The 22,728-nt window shown below is 49.4% G+C and overlaps 1 protein-coding gene across 2 annotated transcripts in view; it reads right to left on the reverse strand.

Annotated features, from left to right (window-relative positions):
• The window catches only part of tns3.2 (tensin 3, tandem duplicate 2), a 74,020-nt gene that overhangs the window by 12,803 nt on the left and 38,489 nt on the right, over positions 1-22,728 (reverse strand). For both annotated transcript variants that reach the window (XM_064333872.1, XM_064333871.1), the window contains exons 14-16: positions 20,073-20,236; positions 18,152-18,284; positions 17,027-17,107 (exon numbers count right to left, since the gene is read on the reverse strand). In XM_064333872.1, the coding sequence (XP_064189942.1) occupies positions 17,027-17,107; positions 18,152-18,284; positions 20,073-20,236 (378 nt within the window). The remainder of the gene's footprint in view (positions 1-17,026; positions 17,108-18,151; positions 18,285-20,072; positions 20,237-22,728) is intronic.

Genomic DNA, 22,728 nt, shown 5'->3' on the forward strand with positions numbered 1-22,728 from the left:
TATTAGCAGCCTCACCCCTACTTTTAACCTCTTTAAATGGGAACATCCCAGTGATACAGTGCTGATGTACTGAACTGAACCTCCACTGATGGACGTTATAAATAATCCGCGGTCTAATCCTACGTATCTGGCTGTTCAGATCCCGTGCTGGCGGTGCCCTGGTTCTGAAACACGCCGTCGTGACAGATAAGTCTCGGCTAACGTGTGCCTCCCACATTAAGAGATGCTGTGGTTGCCCTGGTGATGAAAAGAACATCGCATGGGAAGAATTTTTTTCCAGGACGGGAGATGAGTATCTAGAAAATTGGAAAGCTGTATCTGGCTTGTCTATCGCTGGAAAGATCGATTTATCATCAGAATGGCTTTCAGCATAAAGGTCCCCTTTGAAGTGCAAGCAGGTTTTTTTTTTTTTTTTTTTACACGAACATCTGGTCTACGGTTGAATCGCAAGCGTTTTGGCCCCATCTGTGTGAAACAGTCAGGCTGTGAGGAGGGAAAGAGAGGTATGATAAATCAAAAATATATAAATTTTCACTAAGTGCATCACCCCCAACCCCCCCCACTCCGCACCACACAGTACACTGTAGGCTAAGCTGTCTAGCAGCTGATATGCTCAGGCCTAGCTGCCCAATTTTCCAGTTCTCTAAACCTTCCTGTGCCAGTTCTCTGTGCTCTGAAGCTGGGACAAGGGGCGACTTTTCTGGGAAAACAGCAGGGTACCCAGATGGCTGCGGGTCCGATCCACAGCGCCTCAGCAGCCCACAGACTGCTTATATAAGCGGGAAAACCCCATCTGAGCCAAGCAAGGCAAGGGGTCTGGAACAGGGGTCTCACCGACATGGAAGGGGGGGGGGGGGGGGTTATCCAACAGCCAATCACAATCCAGATGCTGGCTCACATGACTGTACAACGGTGAGACCACTGATCTGGAAGATCTTGAGGGAAGGGGGTCGTTTAATGTGTGACATAAGAGACCCTCGGACTCATTGGCTCTCTCCAGGTTCCACATTAAGCTGTCTAATGTTTACGATGTTGGAAGTTATGCCCTGGTAGGACATTAAGCGGCCAGAGAGGAGCTTGGCTGCAGGGCTGACCGTGAACCGGGGCGGTGAAAGGCTGGAGCGAGCACACTCAGCCACACCGCACGCTCTTTTCCATATCCACCCACACTGCTGCTGCTTTCCTCATCAGCGTCATTTCAGTCTCAAAGGCACCTCTGTGTCTTACTGTCAACTTCTGCTTGGCTTGAAAATAAAAACACTTTTTTAAATAAAAAAAAAACCGCCAATAAAAGGAGTGGGGAGAGGTCCAGGGGCTGGGAACCACCGTCCCCTCGTCCCGACCGGGAGGAGGTGCAGCCAGGGGCTGGGCAAGACAGGTCGGGACAGGACTGTGTGGGGACGATTCGGGGGGGGGATGTGAGGAAGCAGGACCTCCTCCGCGCCTGTCCACACAAGCTCCGGGGGCCACATGGGACGGTCAGCCCCGCCCACACCCCCCCCCCCCCTCTCCTGCCCTCCCGCGCCTGGCCACTGCATTCCTGGGATTGCACGCATAGCAGGCCCAGGGAGGGTCCTGGGAGATTAAACACGGCCTGCTGCCACCCCCACCCACTCGCACACAAAACAAGAACACCCCACAAATTCAATTCAAACTTACAGGTCTCCTACAGAACAGAGCAGGCTCAATCCCCAAAACAGAGGGGGGCAGATGGAGACAACCCCCCCCCCCCCCCCCCAAGTCCAAATTCTACACCCTCCTATAGAAGTGGTAGCTTTGGTTTCCGGAATTGTTTTTCTCCCCCTTTTTTTTTTAAATGTAAAAAGGAGAACAGCGATTCCATCCTCCTTGCATCATTGTTTCCACTTCATCCAGACGAAGGGAAAGAAAGCCGAGAGAGTTATGGACAGAGACGGGATCACGGTGCGGACAGTGCCACAGCAGGGAGTGGAACCCGTGGCCGACGAGGGGACTGGATGCGCACGCTCTACAGACTGCGTCCCCTCATCTGCGGGGTTGGAGTGAAAACCTACAGGACAGTAGATCTGTAGCTGGTGAATGAGGTGTGCTGTGTTAGGGCCAGAGTGAAACCCTATTGGACGGTAGATCTCTAGCTGTTAAATGGCGTATGCCATGTTAGGGTCGGAGTGAAACCCTATTGGGTGGTAGATCTCTAGCTGTTGAATGGGGTGTGCCGTAGGGTTTGGGAGTGAAACCCTACAGGACGGTAGGTCTCCAGGAGCAGCGCTGCGCTACAGACCGCAGAAACGCTCGTTCTCCACGGCCGCGCCGCGTCAAGCGTTCTCTCGCTCGCCCGGTGCCCGTTTCGCGGCGCGTGCCGCACGCACTGAAGGGCGCGACGGCGGGAAACGAACGCGGGGCGGCACAAGTTCACGCCGAGTCGAATGTTTCCTCCCACCGCTAACAAATTAGCGCATTGTTCACAATCACAATGCCACACGCAGAGGGGCTTCCGCTCCAGCAATGGCTGTCTTGTTCTCCTCTGTGTGCGTGTGCTCGGGGTTTCTGAGTTATGGACCTCGGGTTCAGAGAAACAGACTACCCTATCAAATCGCAAATGAATGTGTTTCCATAATCAACCGACCAATCGCATACACACAACGCATCTGTTCTCATATCTGTCCAATCACATGCGCACACGACCCGTGGAGTGCCTTTTTATTTTAAACAGAACAGTAAGATCTCTCCGGCGCTGCTTACTGCCTGAGCGACTTTGCATGCTTCGTTTGATGCTCTACAGAATAGCGCTCACCTTCTGTCACCCCATCACCACCTGTTGTTTGGTTCTGTTTCCAGGTACAGGGGGAGGGGGAGGGGTTTCTGTTATTCCACCTGTTTAGTGGGGGACATCCCTACCGTGGCCCCTGTTAGATAGGGTAGTGTACGCTGGTGCGTGCGCACCGCAGTACCTGAAGCAGATCCATTCAGCGGCAAACCAAAATAACGTACTTACATATTCATTCAAACATTGCATCTAAATGTGTGAGCTGTCCTGACTGAAATGTTCCTGTCATAACATTTACCGATAAAAGTAGGACAGTTTTATGCCATTTGACATAAAATTGCATCCTCTGTTATGCCATCTTGTGAGAGCAGTTATGTCATGCGTATGACAGCGTTGTGTCAGCCTTCGTGTCGAAGGGTTCGAATAAAGTGTCACCTACGGAACTTCGCTACAGGAATCGAGTAGCCTCAGCTTGTATACTGAGCAAATGTAATAAGCCATTCTAACACAGTCAGCACGAGTAAAAGAGAGAAAACTGTTAATGAACTCAAAAGTTTGCGTTTCCTCAAACCACTGGAGCAGTTTGTTTTTACAGTGCGGAGAGGAGCTGGGAGAGAGTCAGACTCTGAGCAGCTGTATGAGGGTCGTGTGTGTGCGATAGAGAGACAGAGGATGTGCTCGGGCAGATTGATGACTTCTCCTCGCCCCCCCCCCCCCCCCCCCGCAGTAAAACTCCACCAGCAGATGGTGACCAGCGACCCAGCCCCGCATTTGACCCAAAACCCCCGCCCCCGCTCCTGCCCCTGCCCCTGCCCTCGCTCCGTTTCTCTCTACCCCTCACTGTGGTCTCAGAGAGAGTATCTCAGCAGAGGAACACTACCCCTTTCTCTCCTGACCCCCCCCCCAACCCCCGACTGGAATTCATTTACACACGCTCCCCATCTCCGCGTTCCACACCCCCGGACCATCCATCTCACGCACGATTTGGGGTGAGTCCTGCGGAAGGGTCTCTGGCTGCTTCAGAATGGATTTCGTTTTGTTTGCAATGTAGGAAAATCACCAAACCAGCCCATCCACGGGAATCACGCAGGGCTGAGCCGTCTTGCGCAGGAGTCACATGACCCGGATAAGGGGGCGTGGACCGCGACTATTTTTTTTTTTCTTCAATCCTGTTAAAATCACCTGTCGGTGTGTCTATGTCTTTCTGAGGCTAAAACTCTGCTTCCGATGGCTAAACAAGACCAATGTCACACACACACACACACACACACACCGACTCTGTCACTTAAGGGAGGGGAAAAAAGTCCAAAGTCAGCTGGTGAAGACCCAGCAGGGCAGTTGCAATTATGAATCCCGATCTGCAAAATAAAAAAATAATAATCCTCTTTAAAGTGCTGCATCAGCAGGGATTAATGATGCTCCAGCTGATCTCCTCAAGCTGGCTTCTCCAAACCAAGCAGGCCTCTCCAAGCTCTGGGCCCTCCCTCCCCATCAATGGACAGACCAGACAGTGTGTGGGACGGGGGTGGTGTAATGTACTCTTTGCATTGTCAGGGTGGTGTGTGGGGGGGGGGGGGCTAATGTGCTCTCTGGGTTGGAGGGGATTGAATTCAATCAATGTGGGAAACATCCCCATGAAAAATTGCCACAGATGTTTCACAAGTCATTGTCTAATCCCCGCAACCAACCACCAGGCATCTGCATCGTTTCAGACGCTCTCGCCCTCTTTTTCCCAGACTCCTCTGAACGCAGAGTCCTGCTGAGCCAAATTCTACGGACCAGAGCTGGGACCGGGGTTGGGGCAGGGGCAGGGGTTGGGGGGGCGGGGGGGGGCGCAAACAGAGAAGGGCACTGACCATTGCTAGAGTCAGCCTCTGTACGGAGGTACTTGCTTGCTGAACGCGGTTTTCTCTTCTACATCCATCGACTCACTCCCTCCCCGTCCCCAAAAAAAAAAAAAAAAAACCACCGACTGGAGAACACAATGAGTCCTTAGTGCTCCCAAAATACAGACTTGTGTGCGCAACTTATTCCAGATCCCTGGCAGTACTGGCAGGCTGGTTCTAATGAGTGTGCTTCGAAGAGGGGGGGGGGGGTTGGGGGAATTGTGGGTAATAGTCTACAGATTAGAGGAACTTGTTTTTCTGCTCCTCTTTGTGAAATTTCGGCTCCACGAGCGATTTAATCATCCCGTTTCGGCTCTCTTTAATAACGCAAACCATAACCGATCTGCTTCGCTCTCCCAGGACCCCGAACATCTGCCCGTTGTGTTAGGGGGCGGTGGACATGACGGAACGGCGCTTGGCTCGTTGGGTCTTTGGGTAACCACGGCAGCACGCATGTGCGCACAGACTCGCTCGCGAAACGCACACGCGGGCGCACACGTGCGTAAGGCTCCTGCACACAGGCAAACACACCTGGACACGCGCAAAAAACACGCACACACACACACACCCAGATACGGACACTACAGCACTGATGTTGCGATGAGAAAGGGAGAGAGAGAGAGGAGGGGAAGAAGGGGAGGGAGACAGACGGGGCCAGTGACAAAGGTAAGTGGATAATGTGTGCGTGCGGTCACTACGTATGTTCAAAGTGAGAGTATTTTGTCATGTGATTAAATTGATTTTCATGGAATGAGGGTCTTTGGTGTAAAACAGTGACTCTTTATCACACAGATCTCATAGAGAGCCTGCATCTCTAACAAAGCCTACTTTTTTTTTTTTTTTTTTAAGGAAAGGGGGGGGGGCTTAACAAACTTGCCATTCATTGAAAGAATGTGCTTCCGAAGGGCCTCTTGTAAACACTAAAGCTGATTGATGGCTCACTGGTCGTAAAGGACTGGAAGATGTCACAGCTGTTGCAAAGGATCGAACTTACACATATTTTCCTTGTCAGTCCAAACAACAAAAGGAACCGAGCAATTTCTTGAAGTGTGGAGACTTTCGATAGCCTCACATGCATACAAAGATTTCAGGGGAAGTACGTACTCCAAAAAAGCTTCTACACTCTCCCCAAGCGTTCCTTTTAACCCTTTGAAGAGTAGGATTTTTACTATCGTTTTTTTAACACTCCTAAGTTAGTGTTGTAGCACCTCCATTGCATTCAGTTGCCAGGAGTGATTGTCACATAAGCATCAGAATGTTCAGTTGAGAACACTCTTAATCACATATTTGTGACCTCACGCCTTAAAGGGTTCTTTTTAATTCCCCTTCCCTTTCGTCCGCTGCTGCTGCTGCAGCTGTGCTCGCTCACTTCTCTGACTGACTGACGGACCGGACTGACAGACTGACTGACTCCACTCAGTCCGCTCGTTACATAAGAATGTGCTCGGCTGTCAGGAGCCCGAGGTCTTCAAAGCCAGTGTCAAAAGGGCCGCATGTCAGACGGTGACGGGTCTATCAGCACGCCTCATACCCCCCCCCCCCGCCCCCCAAGGGCTGTAGGGGCAGTGTGAAACAGAAACTTTCGCCATGGCGCTAATACCCCATCACAAGCCCAGCAGCGATGATGACAGCCATTTTCCTGCGCAGCCGAAGCCGTCTGACACTCCAAACTGCCGCTGCTCTGAGAAGGTTTGCAATTCGTCTCGTGGCGAACGGGTTATAAGCTTCGACTGGGTTTCGGCCTTTGGCCTGTGTGATGTCACAGTCCCCGCTAGACACTTCAAAGGACATGCTAGAACACACCTCACAATGTGGCCACTGTTCTGCCCTTCGAGACATCGGCCAATCACCCGCCTGCCTGAAACATTACGGCTCGCAAATTCTCTCTGTTATTGGCGTGAGGGACTTCGCAGCACAAGCACTTGCGAACGACGTGCAAACAGATATTTCAGAAAGAGCCAAATCCAGAAGAGTACTGTACTCTTGTCTGGTATTAGGAAAAGCAACCACAGGAAAAATGTCGCAAAGAAATAGTATGCGTCCGTGGTTGGCAGATGGTGCCCATTGTCTTGATAAAGAAAAAAGAAACCTGTTAGAAGATACAATGGCATATGCTGTCTCCTACTACAGACGTCTGAAAACAAATGGCTATAAAATAAATCTGTGGTGCATCTTCACAGTTTCAAAGTCTGACTAGGGGGAAGGGGGTGTGATCTGTCATCACCGGGGGAAGGGGGTGCTTTCACAAAAACCCCACAGCAAAGACTTTCTACTCAGAAATCCTGAATAAAAAAAAAAGAAGATAAACTTCCTTTCAAGCTTCATAAGTACCCTGAATAATTGCTCGTCAACATTCCAGCAATAGGGCGGACCCAGCTAGTCCACCCTAAGATCCCCCAGTCCCCCCCACCCCCCGCCCAGTCCCCCACGCCCCCCTACACACCAATACAGGACAATCTTAACGGGAAAATCGGTCAGATCGAATGCAAGCAAACAGGAGCGATAACACCCGTTTCTTTTCAGTGCCCGTTTGGTGCGTCTGACTGCAGGGCAGAGAGGCAGAGAGAGACGGCACTACCCCGGGACACTAATGCCACTGGGCGCTTCTGCTGACTGACGCCAGCCAAGCAGTGGCAGATCTCAGACAATACGCAGCAAATAAGGAGGAGGTCTGCAAAAGCAACCTGCTGTTATCCCCCCTGTCACGGTAAACAAGAAGACGCTGGGGGTCTGCAGCATTGTCCTATACTATGTCCCCATTGAGACCTGGTAAAAAAAAAAAGTTTAAGTTTTTAAAAAAAGTATATACTTATATATATATATATATACAGGATCACAATATATATATATATACAGTATATATACAGGATCACAAAAATATGATGCAGTGAAAATATTTTCAGAATAATTTCTTTTATTATTATTATTGTTATTATTATTATTGACTGGACTCTGTAGTGCAGGTTTTCACGCAGTAGACGAGATTATGAACAGAGACACATGTCCCCCCTGCAGGGGACAAAAATTGATTGCCAGGTCAGAGGCACAAGGGCCTTTATGATCCTCAAACAGAATATAGTCCATGAAAAGACTCCAAACACCCCATAAAAATAAGTTAATTTAGGGAAGGCTTAAAAACATTTTTTTTTTAAACAAACAGCTCTCAAAGTTTTAGAGCACTTAGTTATTTTGTAGGAAAACAATAACTGCAATCTTTAAAAAATAAAAAAAACTGCATATTTTTTACCCTTTCTTTAAACTAAAAAGAAAAGAAAAAAACTTCAAAAAGCACAATGAAACAAGGCAGCTTTGTGTGTACAACAACCACAAAAACAACAACAGCAGCAACAACAACAAAACAAAAAAAACGTGTGCCAAACAAGGAGAAAAAAGGAGAAATTCCAGGGGCAGTTTTGAGATGCCAGAGCCTGCAGTCACTGAAAAGCGTGTGCTCCCTGAACCCCCCCCCCCCAGGCCCCCCAGAGAAAAGAAGTGCCAAATTTCTCTGCTTTGGCTCGGATCAAATTTCACCGCCTGCAGCGGGGACCCGGGACAATGCGAGTCTTTGGGGCAGCTTCAAGCGGCTGGCTTTTTCGTCACACACACACACACACATGCAGGCACACACGCTCACTCACACACACACACATACAAAGCACAAAGGCAGCGGTATGTAGCTTTACCTACCTAAAGAAGCCGTCATCATGGAGGGTCTTTCATACGGGTTAAAGCAGAGATATGGAGGGGGGGGTGGGGGGGGAGAAACACGCTGAACACAAAGTTCAGGGTACTCCCGCAAAAACCTCTCTCCGCTCTCCCCTGCTCTGCTGTGTGGAATCCCAAACGCTTTTCACAGGATCGGTATCTGGTCTTTCTTTCTCCCTCTCCCTCTCCCTCTCTCTCCCTCCCCCTCACTCTCCCTCTCTGTAATATAGTTTTCCGAGCCCTCTCCAAATGGGAGTTTAAAAATGGCCGAGGAAGCCGAATGAAGTCATTCGGGCAGCAGGAGCGGCGGCTGCTCTCGTCCACTTTGGATCCCGATGAAAATAAATTCCCTGATTGTTCCTGGCTTGTTGTGACAGTCGGACTGGACTGACTGTTGACTAGACTGAGCTGTGGAGAAAGAGAAAAGGAGAGAGGGAGGGTGGAGAGGGTAGGGGGTGGGGGGCCGGCGGCGGGGTGGGGGGGGGAGAGAGCTTTCGGCCTCATTTACATGTGACTTCTCCGCTTCCTTTTCAGTGACCACTCGGCATTGTTTCTGCAGTGCCTCCACAATCTGCTTCCTCCAATCAAAAGACACTGTCAAAGGTCAAGGGTCACAAGTGCCCTTTTATGGATCCACATGGTAGTAGGCTTACTTTGATTAATCCATTACTTTTTTTTATCAATGGCTTTACGTAGAACATTTCACTGTTCCATGCAGCCTAGTGCGTTTAAAAATATATATACACAGATTTGAAAAAAATTAAAGCAATGAAACTTATTTGTTGAAGTCACAATCATTTAGAGTAAGTACTGTCACATTTGTGGAATTATATCTCCCACTTGGAGGATTAGACTTCATTTTTACAGGCTTTAATGACTAAAATTTAGAGTGATTGCTTCAACATGCTTATAATGTATGTCAACCTGAATTACTGAAAATGTAGATTGTGCAAGTAACAATCTCAAGAACAAGAAAGCAGAAACTCTTATAATGTTTTTTTTGTTTCTAAATTAAGACCAGACAGGAAACCAGAGGTGAACTGTTCCCTAAATCAACCTTATTCATCCCCTTGAGTGTACGTATATTACAATCAGATGAAATCAGCTTCTTGTGTTTAACACAAAACACCTGATGCAGTTAGTGAACTCGGTGCTAGTGTTGAGAACTCTGACGTTCATCTCTATTTTAGCAGCACCGATTAAGTTCAACACTGAAGTTTCAGTTTATATGTAGGCCTACATGCTGTTTTGTTTTGGAAAAAAATCTATTCAGCTAAAATGCTTCATGGACGTCCTGTAAATATTTGAATTATTCTGACTTGAAAGAGCTTACTATAAATATTGCCATCACGCCAAAAAACCAAAAAAAAAAAAACGAAACCAAATAAACAAAATGTAGTTACATAACTTTTTCATATTAAAATACTTTGCGTATGCTACCGGAACGGAGGCTAAAGGAAAAGGAGATTTACCGCGAGACCATTTTGCGATAAGACCGCCAGTCCAGTTCGACGGATAGCTTGCCACCGGCTCTTTTACGAGTCTCATCCACGAAGACACAACAGCATGGGGCCAGCCCTACAAACGCAAATGTCTGTGACTGAGTGAGTGAGTGACTGAGTGATGAAGTTACACCATTGGTCAGCCGAGTGATGAAGTTACACCATTGGTCGGCCGAGTTATGAAGTTACACCATTGGTCGGCCGAGTTATGAAGTTACACCATTGGTCGGCCGAGTTATGAAGTTACACCATTGGTCGGCCGAGTTATGAAGTTACACCATTGGTCGGCCGAGTTATGAAGTTACACCATTGGTCGGCCGAGTTATGAAGTTACGCCATTGGTCGGCCGGATCACGTGTGTTAGGTCCAGCCATATACTAGGTTTTGACCTGGTCTTGTTTAGTTTAGAGCGGGTCGATCGCGCTTCTCTGCCCATAAACTCGCCATGTCGTTCTCCCCCAACCCAGCGTGTTTTCCTTTCCTCCCTCCCCCCTGCAGTTCAGAATGTCCCACCTCCTTATCTACTGATCTAGCGCACTGACCCGGCAGCCTGTGTGATTGTACTGCATTCACGGTGTGCAAACAGCGTTTGGCTGCGTCTGCATGCGCGGTGGCAGCCCGTCTGCCGGACGAGGCCCCGGTGGGTAGCGGCTGTGTTAGCAGCCGGCTGCGTTACAGATCCCGCCGCAGCAGTCGCTAAGCAGGCGGCTCCGATCTCAAAGAGGCCGCTTGTCAGGGGGACTAGCTGAGGCTGAGCGCCATGTGCATTCCCCGCAACAATGCTCTACTCAGTTTGTTCACGTTTTTTGTATTTCTTGAAGATGATTCTCAGGTTTAGACTTTTTCGCGGTACATACAACGCGCCGTTATCCAAATCTCATTACCGTTCCCAGAGTACTTCAGAGACCGTTCGCAGGAAATGCAGGGAAATCAAAATAAACCTACTGAGTGCGTAAGGCATTCCAGAGGTTCCCCTGCACACCCCCGAGTCAGTCACAGCTCGCGCCCCGCCGAGAGGAACCTCCTCTGGGACAGCAGCGCGCTGGTGTGGTCTTTTTCGGGGACATCTGTGGCCGTTTTTTGTTAAATGGTTGACCTAATAATCCCCGCTCGGTCAAATGTGTAATCGTTTCCATCCCAGGAAAAAAAGTTCAACAGTCTTTAAATTAACGCGTCACTCACGAGACCCCTTCATTAAGGTTTAAAAACGAGCTGTCGTTCAACCCACGCGCCATCGGTAATATTCGGTTAGAATTTTTACATCGCCACTTGGCTGTCCCTGGACTCTAGACTCATATAGCAACAAGCCATTTATTACCCGTGTGATTTTTTCGTGGCACGAGACGTAAGCACTTTAAAATATGCCATTTATTTATTTATTTATTTACAGGTACATTTTAAAGGGTGCTGTGATTTTGTTCTTTCAGTTTTCTGCTTCATGTGACTGCTTTGCTCCAGGCTTCTCTTAAAGTGTTGGTCTGAGAAACAATCAGCAGTGCAAACCGAAAACATATCTTGCCCTTTTACGCGCAAGTACAAGCAACATGTTCGCTGAGGAAGAGGTCGCACAAAAACACGCAGAATATAGGAGAGTCACCGCTGTGTGAATAATGAGGGATTCCTGCCTGTTTATTATTAGATGACACAGAGCAATAATACTGAACTCAAAAGGTGCGCACAGACCGGACACAAGAGAGAAGGCATCCAATAATGCAGCAGTGCACCCCAGTCTGGTCTGGAGAAGACCCCATTGTTGCAAATGTGTTGCTGTCATAGTCGCTTCATAACAAACAGACTATCCCCGGCCAACTGCTCATTTCAAACTACATTTCTTCACTTCTATAGCTTGCATTTTCTCCTCGTACATTTAGAAGAACCCTTTGTTTTTTTTCTTTTCTTTTACTGGACAGTCAAGGTAGAGCAGAGACCGGTAACGCACGTACTGTGTATTCTCCAAACCCTTCTTTTTTGCTTTTGTCAGTCTCAGAGCTGCCACAGGACAGCAAGTTCTTGCTATCCTTTGTTTTTGTCTTTTTTTTTTCTTTTTTTTTTCACACAGCACTGGCTGTGATTGGATCGCTTCCATGGCAACGGCTTTTAATCGCTGTGCCTCTGCAAAGCAAGCAGCGGCATCCGGACGAATTCGGGCCCCGAGGGGCACTCCTGCGGGGCGAGCGGAGACTCAAAATGGCCGTTACATCATCAAGCCAAACAAACGCTACAAAAGCTCACCTTCAGAGCAAATTTGCATTTCTGCATGAGGCATGAAATATCAGCGATTAATAAAAATGGACTGAATATGGTTTTACAATACACATAATGGGTACACGCCTTTGTACTTCACAGTTGCCACGAAAAGACTAACTGTAGGAGCCTCTCCACTCGAACTGCGTGAACTGAACTGTTGGAGGTGCGTACAAGGCGGACTTTTATCAAGACGGATATCTGACAAATGGACACAAGGAACCTCCGTTCAGGACTCAGAGGAAGCGCTCTTCCTGCCATTTCCTGATGTAACACACATACACTCACATACAGTCCCAAACACACACACACAGCACACACACATGCCTGCACACACACACACACATACATGCACACACACGTGCACACGCATGCATAGACTCCCACACGAGCGTACACACATACATGCACGCACACATACACACATACACACACACGCATAGACTCCCACACACACACACACACACACATACATACACACTCGTATGTTCCCACTTGGGAAATGGAGGCTGCAGGATGTCTACTGAACATGCATTCGAAAGGTTTTCAGCACAGGAAACTTGTTTATATCCTGACCAAAAACACACACAAAAAAAAACACTTCCCTCAGCAGGGCTATTCTTAGAATGGCAGCCGTTGCTGATGGTAGCTCAGGAGCTCCACTGGAAAGGCTGTTCTGCCCTCCAGTTTTTGTGGGCATACATGAACTTGTCTTTCACATGTCCAACTCCATTATACAGTTCTTTTAAATTAAGATTTTAATGTAAATGTACTGTCATTCATTTGCAATGTGGGACTGATGAAACGGACAGCAGTTTAAAATTTTTTTTAAAAATAGTTTAAACGTGAGAGTTAGAACAGGACATTTCATGAAAAACTAACATAGCAATCCAGTTAACGGAGGTGTATCTACCACGGAGACATTTTCAGTACCAAAAAAAAAAAAGTGTTTTTCACAGCTCTCTGCAAATGAAAAATGATGATTGGCATAATATCACCAGTGGACTAAAAAAAAAAAAAAAACCTTCAGATATGTTCCAGATGGCACGTAAGAGTAAGAATTCGGGAGCCGCCGCCAGGTTGGAAGGGCCATAAATCACCTGAGGTGTACGTGTGGATAGCTGCCATTTCTCTCGCTCTTATCACGGCTGAGGGACGAACGTGCCAGATTTCACCGGGCCAGAGGTACCGGGGGGCGAAGGTCAGTGGCCATTTTGAGCCTCAGCCTCGGGGGCAATGAGCCACCCTCTAGATCAAGTGTCTTTGAGTGGCACACGCAAAAATGGGAAAAAATAATAACAACAATAAAAAATGAAAGCAAAGTAAAATGTTCAATGTCAAATCGAACGGCGCCTGCTAGACTCACATTAAACTCTTATTAGAGTTTTAATTGACTGCTCTAACTGACCTGATGCTGACAGAATGCTGGGACCGGTGAAATACCCAGTCATTTAAAAACACTCCCTAATCTCATTTTGGGCATCAACGTGTTCATTATCAACGTGCTGCATGCGGTGCTTGTGTATACAGCTGCCTGTTTATTTCATTTAAAGCAAAGAGCGTCCTGATTCACACACAAGCACACGCACGCGCTCACGCACGCAGGCATGCACACACATGTACGCACACACGCATGTACGCACACACATCCCTTTCTAATAGTAATTCAGACACATTTTATTCTTGTTTCCTGCATGGAAGTAAAAAAAAAAGAAAGGAAAAGAATTCCTACCCAATTATACGAATCTAATCATTAAATCCTTAATCCAAACAGGGATATTGCTCAGCTAGGTGTGTATAAACAGGTGGCATTCACAGACATACCGCACACCCACTTAGATTGCAGACACGGTTTCTTTCTTTATGGTCTGACTCATTTGAGTAAGGCTACAGGAATTTAGATCTGTTGCTTTTAGAGCAAGCCAGATGAGCCACAGGTAGTTCAACAATAAACTTTCATGTTTCCAGAGAAAAATGAATGTTTAACATTTCAGTGACACAGAGAGCGCAGTCAAACCTTTGCCGATACATGCCTTGGCAATCAAATCCTTTATCGCTTTTGGTTCCACCCCACAATCGACGCTTGGAACAGGTCAGCGACTGCGCAGCAACCAAACGTTGGTGCTTGGCAGCGTTTCCTACACCTGAACTGTTGCATGAGTATGTCTGGGGGGGGGGTCACGTTTCCACTTCAGATGACACAACGGGGGATTAGGGAGGCATGCGCGGGAGGCCCATAATCCCGTCTGAAACCACATGTCTGAGCCAAGCTGCATGAACATAACCGTCTGAGCCGCGATGTGCGAATTACGCAACACGAAGACCGGAATCATCTGAACCGCAGTGTTAACCCTGTTGTCTGAGCTAGGCTAACTAAAGCTGGCTCCTCAAACCAGAATATGATCCTTACTGTCGGAAAACCGGGATATGGGAACATACACAATGACAAGACTGGGCCAATTCAGCCCGGGTCTGTATTTTTATCCCCTACGCGAAACATGACTTGAACCTCAACCTCCATGAGACGCACTACGTGAACCTTGCCGGTCCATACGAACCAGTTTGACCCAGGCTGTCTCAAAGACGGGTCAGCCTAACCCAACGATCATCAACTCTGGCCCTCGAATCCAAATCCAGCCCTGGTTTTCTTTTCTCCCAGGTAATTGGTGCTACCGATTGGCCAGACTGTCTTCGCACCTGACTCCCAGGCTAAGGGAGGGTGGAAAAACCGGCGGTTCTCGGCCCTCGAGGACCGTGAGTTGCTGATCCCTGGCCTTAACCCATATACGTGAAGAGGAGGAGGAGTGTGAATTTGTGAGGGCTTTTGCGCCGTGTGTGAGGACAGGCCTGCGGAACATCAAAATGGCGGAGCGGGTAATCCCGCCATGTCAGGGGGATCCGCGCATCACCTGGCCGCGCTAGCCAGCCGCTAAGCCGCGCAGCTTTTACCGCCACAGGCCCGGGCTGTTTCCCATTAGCGCGGCTCACCTCCCCCTAATCGCCCCGCACTGCACCTGCTGCCCGCCGGAGTCCGACCCACAGCCTGTCCCCGACTGAACCCGAATATACCGACATATATCCAAATGAAATATACTCATCAAAACCACAAAAAAAAACATTTGCAACATTTCACAATGACACTTTTCTCGTCCCTAGAAATACTAATTCAGTGGATATGTATCCATCATATTGTCCAAAAAGTCGGTATATTTACCGTATATTGCAACATGTACCGTGAGTGCCAGCACTCGCCCCTCTTATCCTTATCGCCGCCCGCCCCCCACCCCCCCCTTTAAACTCCTTTAATCTGGAAACCGCGCCCCAGCGGCCCCTGGCCAGCCTGCCTCTACCAGCTGCTCAAACAACGTTCTGGAGAGCAACACGCAACACACCCAAAAACGCACCTGAGAACACACATGCACTTCACGCCTCTCTGAAGGACCGACGAAGGACCTGCCGTTTTTTACACAGCGAAGCACAGACCCCCCGCCAACCCCACCCCTACCCCAAACTACTGTACCACACCCGCTCCCCCACCCCGGCATGGCTCCCTGGCCAAAGTTCACCCACAGCGTTATATATTTACTATAGCCATAACTGCCATGCCGCACGTACACACCAAACTCGCAAGGCTCAAGTGCTCCATACACCTGCCAGACCATGAGAACTGCGTGCATTTGTCCTGCATACGGCAACCAAAATCTAGCTAGCCAACGAGAGACAGTAAGAATGGTGTAGCAGAATATTTGTTATAAATAAATAGTTCCAGTGAAAATAGCCTCATCGTTTGCAAGGCACATCAGTGCTGCATGGACAAGCTGCATGCAGATTGGCTGCATGCAGAGATCTGGCAGCTTCACTGATGCATTCATGTCCTTGTGTGACGGCTAGACTGTTGCCACTGCTGCATTCAGTCAGAACCACAAGCCATGCTTTGCTCTCTGGGCAGATCCTCCATTACCCCACTAGCCAAAATCCTGTGCTCTGGAGTGAGATGGGGCCAGGGTACCCTCACAGCCGGATGAAAGTGTGTTTCTGGGATTAATCACAGATCCAGTGCAGATGACTACATAACACTTAAGGTTTTTTTGGGGGGGCCTTGGCATTCAGGAAGTGCCTTGAAAAGCACATGGAGCATGTTCAGGAAGTGCCTTGAAAAGCACATGTTGGCACTTTGGAGTTCAGCTTCCTGCTTCCTGGTTTTGACAAACAAAGCCGAGAGGTACAGTAGACTTCAGTTTCTTTTACCAGCACCTCTGAAATGAACCCACTGTGTTGACCTGAAACACTGAACTGGCTCTCACAAGCCGCTCGGTGATTTACCGCCCTGCTGTTTTTGGGAAGGAGCATTGCGCGTGTTCCATGGCTATCCTTTATTTATTTTTTTAAATAAATTTAAAAAAAAATTTGGTGCCCAATGTGGGGCTGAGCATATCCAATTTCCCGCCCTTATTTGGAATATCTGATGACGTTTTCCACCCGCGTCCATACACGAGCCCACACTGCTGATCTAGGAGAGCGAAGAAAATCCATAGTTCTCCAGAACACACGGTCTCTGCAGCCTACTTCCTTTCACATGGAAGTCGGGTCAGAGGAAGACATCCGTTATGCAGCTCTGTCAGGCAGTCCACGGGTGCCGGATCGACCAGCGGGGCTCGCTAAGGATGCGATGAAATGCAGACCCCTAACTGACCGAACCCTCCCCTACCCTGGGCGACACATTTCACCAATTAGACGTCGCCCCACGGGGCTACTGGAGCTATCGTTCTTCATTCCGTTCCTATTATCGTTCCTGTCTTTAATCAGTGTTCTAGAACGCCATTGCTTGCCAGTTACCAGGAGCGGCTGTTACACCAGCATTAGAATGTTCAGATAAGAACGTTCTAATCACACATTTGGGATATCACACCTCGAGGGGTTAAAAGGAGAGGAGGGGTGCTCACCGTGCGCCGTCCGGTAAGCCTCGTAGCGTCCGCCAGGCTGGGCTGAGGCCTTCGCCATGCAGAACTCCGCCATGTTTTGCACTGCGGGGGGGGAGGAGAGGAGGAGGAGAAAGGGGACGGGTCACACAGAGCTGCAGGTGTGCTTTTGGAAAAACGGCAAACGGGACCAGATGCTCCGCAGCCAGAAATAACCCGTGACCATTTCCTGTTGTCCGAGGAGCGGGTTGTGGAAGGGGTGGCACTCCACAGTAAAACAATTAAAACGCTTCTCCTAATTTTTGGAAAACATCTGCTGTTTTTTTTTTAATGGCCTTATCCACAGGTGCAAACACAAGCCTTCATCGGCACTCATTCTGGGAGCATGGGACGGGCCAGTTCCTGCCACACTCCGTATCCCCAAGCAAGGACACGCGCATTCACAGGAACACCGGTCCCAAAACAGGTCCCCACGAGTGTGTCCCTGCCCGAGTCGCGTGTGTGAGAGGGAAGCGGGGGCAGGTCTTTTGGGGAGAGGGGCTGTTTTCAGCAGGGTGCTGAGGCAGCAGACGGATGTGAACGCGCGGAGGCGTCCGGAGGGTCGGCCCTGGGGTCCTCGCGCCCCCTCCCCCTCCCCCACGAGCCGCAGGAAACGTGCTCCAAAAACAGAACCCAGCGCTAAATCCTTCAGTGACGAGTGGCTGCCCGGCACGAGCCCGGGTGTCGAAACGGTGCGGTCTGCGTCCCACACGAACACGGACCTCTCGCCCAGTTCACTTCTCGAAACGTGCCTTCTAAAGGAGCCAGGATACAGAGACGTGCTGTTATCGCCGATCCGTCAGTAGGGATGGGTTTGGGGGGGGGGCGTTATTTTTCACGACTTTTCCGAGAAAAAGAGAAAAATGTGTGTTGGCTGACAGGCGGCTGGGCGAGGTCCTGACGCATGGAGCGCCAGGTATTCCGCGAAGCCCGTCCACTTGGCGCGTAGCGCGGAGATAAACACCTGATAGACGTTATCCGCGCGCATTCCTGGTCGGCTGCCGATAGCAGACCGCCTCGCTCGCGGTGCCGGGCTGACCTACCGTACGGCGTCGGGGGAGGGGGGGTGGGGGGGAGGACCACCTCGCTCGCGGTGCCGGGCTGACCTACCGTACGGCGTCGGGGGGGAGACGGGGAAGGCGGGGGTGGGGGGGACCGCGTCGCTGCCCGCTTCCACCCTGCAGTCCAGGTCCTCAGAGTGTCCCCTGTACCCCACACTGTCACTCCGGTACAGGATTCCCCTCTGCAACACAACACACACACACTCTTTAATTACACACACACACACACTCACTCAGACACATACACACGCTCTTTAATTACACACACACACTCACTACAACTGCAACACTGAAATCTTGAGGCTTGAAAGGACACAGAAAATGATTAACCAATCAATCTTACAGGCACTCCATTCAGAAGTGAGTCATATTAATTAAAACAGTCGTATTTTCAATTGGAACATCTGGCTGAAGGGGTGAGAATTCAAGTGCTGGCCGGGGTTAACACCAAGAGCCATTTTACCTCACCTACTCCACAGCCATTTTACCTCACCTACTCCACCGCCATTTTACCTCACCTACTCCACCGCCATTTTACCTCACCTACTCCACAGCCATTTTACCTCACCTACTCCACAGCCATTTTACCTCACCTACTCCACCGCCATTTTACCTCACCTACTCCACCGCCATTTTACCTCACCTACTCCACCGCCATTTTACCTCACCTACTCCACCACCATTTTACCTCACCTATTCCGCAGCCATTTTACCTCACCTACTCCACCGCCATTTTACCTCACCTACTCCACCGCCATTTTACCTCACCTACTCCACCGCCATTTTACCTCACCTACTCCACAGCCATTTTACCTCACCTACTCCGCAGCTACTCCACCGCCATTTTACCTCACCTACTCCACCGCCATTTTACCTCACCTACTCCACCGCCATTTTACCTCACCTACTCCACCGCCATTTTACCTCACCTACTCCGCAGCCATTTTACCTCACCTACTCCACCGCCATTTTACCTCACCTACTCCGCAGCCATTTTACCTCACCTACTCCACCGCCATTTTACCTCACCTACTCCACCGCCATTTTACCTCACCTACTCCACCGCCATTTTACCTCACCTACTCCACCGCCATTTTTTCCCCAACCTATCGTAACCTCAGCCACAGGTCTTTCTCCGCAGTCTTATCCGATCTTAGCGGCAGTTATTCCACCGGCGAAAGGAAGACAGGAAGGCAGCGGGAAACGCGAGACTGTTTTTCACGCCTCGCCCGTACGCGGCAGCGCCGTTTGGGGGGGGGGGGGGGGATGGGCAAACGCACGCGGTGGAACGTAGGACGTCTTGCTATGTCCGTTTCAAAGTTGCGGCAGAACTGATTGATTCTGAGGTGCGTGTCCCCATAAGTCAGGCGCCGTGTCATGAATTTGTCCTGTTTATGCAGACAAACACACGCACACATGGCATGCACACACCGATCTAAGCCAGCGGTTCCCCAAGTGAGGGGGGGGTGTAGAGAAAATGAGGGAGGGGGTCATGGCGGTTGAAGGCACAGCGCAGGAAGTGTGTGTGGGCGGGGGTCTTAAATTTTCTATTACCAAAGGGAGGGGGAGGGCGGGGGGGGTGTCCAAAACTTTTTGGTAACTAATCTAAGCTGCAGTGCCCTGCAGTAGTAAATCACAGGCCAGTCATTGGTTTAGTTCATAAATAACCTCCATATATAAACGACTGACAGCTCAATGGGGCTGTAAATTAGGCACGTCGCGACAATGAAATAAATACAGGCTTGCACTGGTCCCCCAGCCCCGGGCTGCACAATTATATTGCCATATACTGAAAAATATAATTTAAGACACTGGGTAATAATAATTGGATATATGAAATTACCGGTCCTGTAAAATTAAGTTTTTAGCGCAGTCTTCTCTAGCTGTCGGGTGCATGGCCACGTGTCCCGTGAGGGTGTGGGAGGGGGGTGGGGTGTCACGGGGGTGTCCCAGGGGTGCAGCTTTGGTACCTCGGAGGGCGTCAGGCCGGGCGTGTAGAGCGGCGAATTCTGGAACTTCTCTGGGGTGCTCCACCCCGGAGTCCGGAACCCTGGGTGGTCTGTGACATCACTGCCCTGCCGGCTCAGGCTCCGGGTCCTGTCCCCTCCCACTATGACATCACCGGTCACTCCCACTGCAGGGGGGGGGGGGGGAAACAAGGTAGGGGGGTGGTGGGGTTAATGGGCATAGCACACATACCAGAGAGCACCGCTGTGCCCAATCAACAGATAATAAATCTCCCTGCTCCCCGCTCTCAACGCTGCAGCAGAACATCAAGGGCCTGTGGGCCTTTTGGCATTCAGCAAGCCAGTTACATAAGATGTATTTAACGTCATCAACGCAGAGCATCACCATCATCATCATCGTATTTACCATCATTGCCATAATCACCATTGTTATTCCATATTATTCCCATCATCATCATTATACACTAATAATAATAATAATATTATAATAAAAGCCTTTTGTGCTAACTGCTGATGGCTGGACAAGCACTCAGCACTTTGGCCCATATCGGAGAGACCACTCTTCTACTGGCCTCACCCCACCCCTCCCCCTGGCCCTGGTTAATGAACCAACTTCCTTTAAACTGCTTTTCATCTTTAAATCCAAACTTCAGAACGACAGAGAGGAGACAAGGGACAGATCGAAGAAACGTGCTACATTGTCTTTCTGGCTTAATGGTGGTTTTTCCAGTCATGCTATTTTTGTCTGTTGCATTTTGTAGAGACGGTTTGGTTTAGAACTCACAAGTATACACGCACTGAGTATACACACACACAGGCACACACACATTTTTTAAGTATATATGTTACATGTTATTATATATTATATATTTATGGAATGCGGATACTGTTTATTTAGCATCATTTATATCTTTGTGGATTTTTCTCTCTCTCTTATTTTATTCTAAACTGTTAGAATGAGTGACGGTCAGCAGGCACATTCCACCCGGCCCCCGCCCGGGCTCCGGACGGTGATTTCCCGGGGTAAGTCTGCGGGCGGTCGGCCTTCGGGGGGCCCATTGTGGCCCCCAGGCCCGGCGGAAGGGGCCGTTTACCACCCCGAGTGGCGGGTCCCAGCGGTGTGCGGTGGGACGGGGTGAGACACCACGGGACAGGACCAGCCGCGGGAAATGCCGCGGGATTCATATGTCATCTCGGCGTGTTTGTGGGGAAGCTGCAGTATCCTGGTGAGGGGTCGGGGGGTGGGGGTGATTGCATCACCAAAACACGCAATAGGCTGAGCGGCACTCTGGAATCTCAGCGGTAAACACTCAACCAGACGAGCCATCAATGTGTTCGCCCTCACTGGAGCAGAACGGAACACGTCCCCCATCCCAGCATGCTCCTGACACAGCCCCGCAAAAACCCAGAGATGTGATTTGTGTGTTCCACGAATGCACAGAGACGCACAGCTATGCCTAATTAAACCTGAGGATGTGATTTGTGTAGGCCACAGATACACAGGGTCGCACAGCTGTGTCTCATTAAACCTAAGGATGTGATTTGTGTGTTCACAACCAAATCAAGAGTGTCCATTAACTAGGAGGATTTGTGTTCAAAACACAGAGATACACGAGAGTGTCTCATTAAACCTAAGGATGTGATTTGTGTGTTCCACAAACACAGAGATGCACGAGAGTGTCTCATTAAACCTAAGGATGTGATTTGTGTGTTCCACAAACACAGAGATGCACGAGAGTGTCTCATTACACCTGAGGATGTGATTTGCATAGGCCACCTCACCTGCCCCCAGTGAGCACCTGTCCTGGGTGTCAGTGTTCCTGTGCACATACGTGAGTCTGTGTGCTTTGTGTGTGTGTGTGTGCGTGTGTGTGTGTGTGCGTCTCATGGTGGGAATGCGTGTGTGTATGCATGGGCGAGAGTGGAAAAAGTGCATGTGTGCTTATGCAGTAATGATTGTGTGTGTGTGCGTGTGTAAGTGTGTGTGTGTGCGCGTGTGTGTGTCGGGGAGGGGAGTGGGGTTGAAGTTGGGGTCAAACTGTCGGTCAGATGCTTGCTTTATGTCTGCTCATATCACTCCTTGTCAACAGCAGATGTTTATCACCTGATTTGCTGATATGTCCCCCATTGACTGTCTGCTGTTTTACTTATCTTCATGCCAAGATAACTGAGATAAGACAACTTTATTAGGCATTTGGCATCTTTTAAACGGCCCTCCTGCACTGCATTACATTACATTACATTACAGGCATTTAGCAGACGCTCTTATCCAGAGCGACTCACACAACTTTTTACATAGCATTTTACATTGTATCCATTTATACAGCTGGATATATACTGAAGCAATGCAGGTTAAGTACCTTGCTCAAGGGTACAACGGCAGTGTCCTTACCCGGGAATCGAACCTGCGACCTTTTGGTTACAAGCCCAGTTCCTTACCCACTGTGCTACACTCCGTCCTACTGCCTTGCTCTTTCATCCGCCTTTGCGCCATCTTGAATTTACTGTGAAAACCGTGTGAACCAACACGTCGTTATCTCCGTAGAAAAACGAACAAGCACGACAACGCACATCTGCAGGATTCAGGCTTCTGCAGTGGCTTAGGGTTCCTCCAGAGTTCTGACCTGACTCTAACCCACTGGTGCCGGACCGAACCTGT

This window comes from Anguilla rostrata, chromosome 4 (genome assembly GCF_018555375.3).
Source record: "Anguilla rostrata isolate EN2019 chromosome 4, ASM1855537v3, whole genome shotgun sequence".
NCBI classification, from domain to species: domain Eukaryota; kingdom Metazoa; phylum Chordata; class Actinopteri; order Anguilliformes; family Anguillidae; genus Anguilla; species Anguilla rostrata.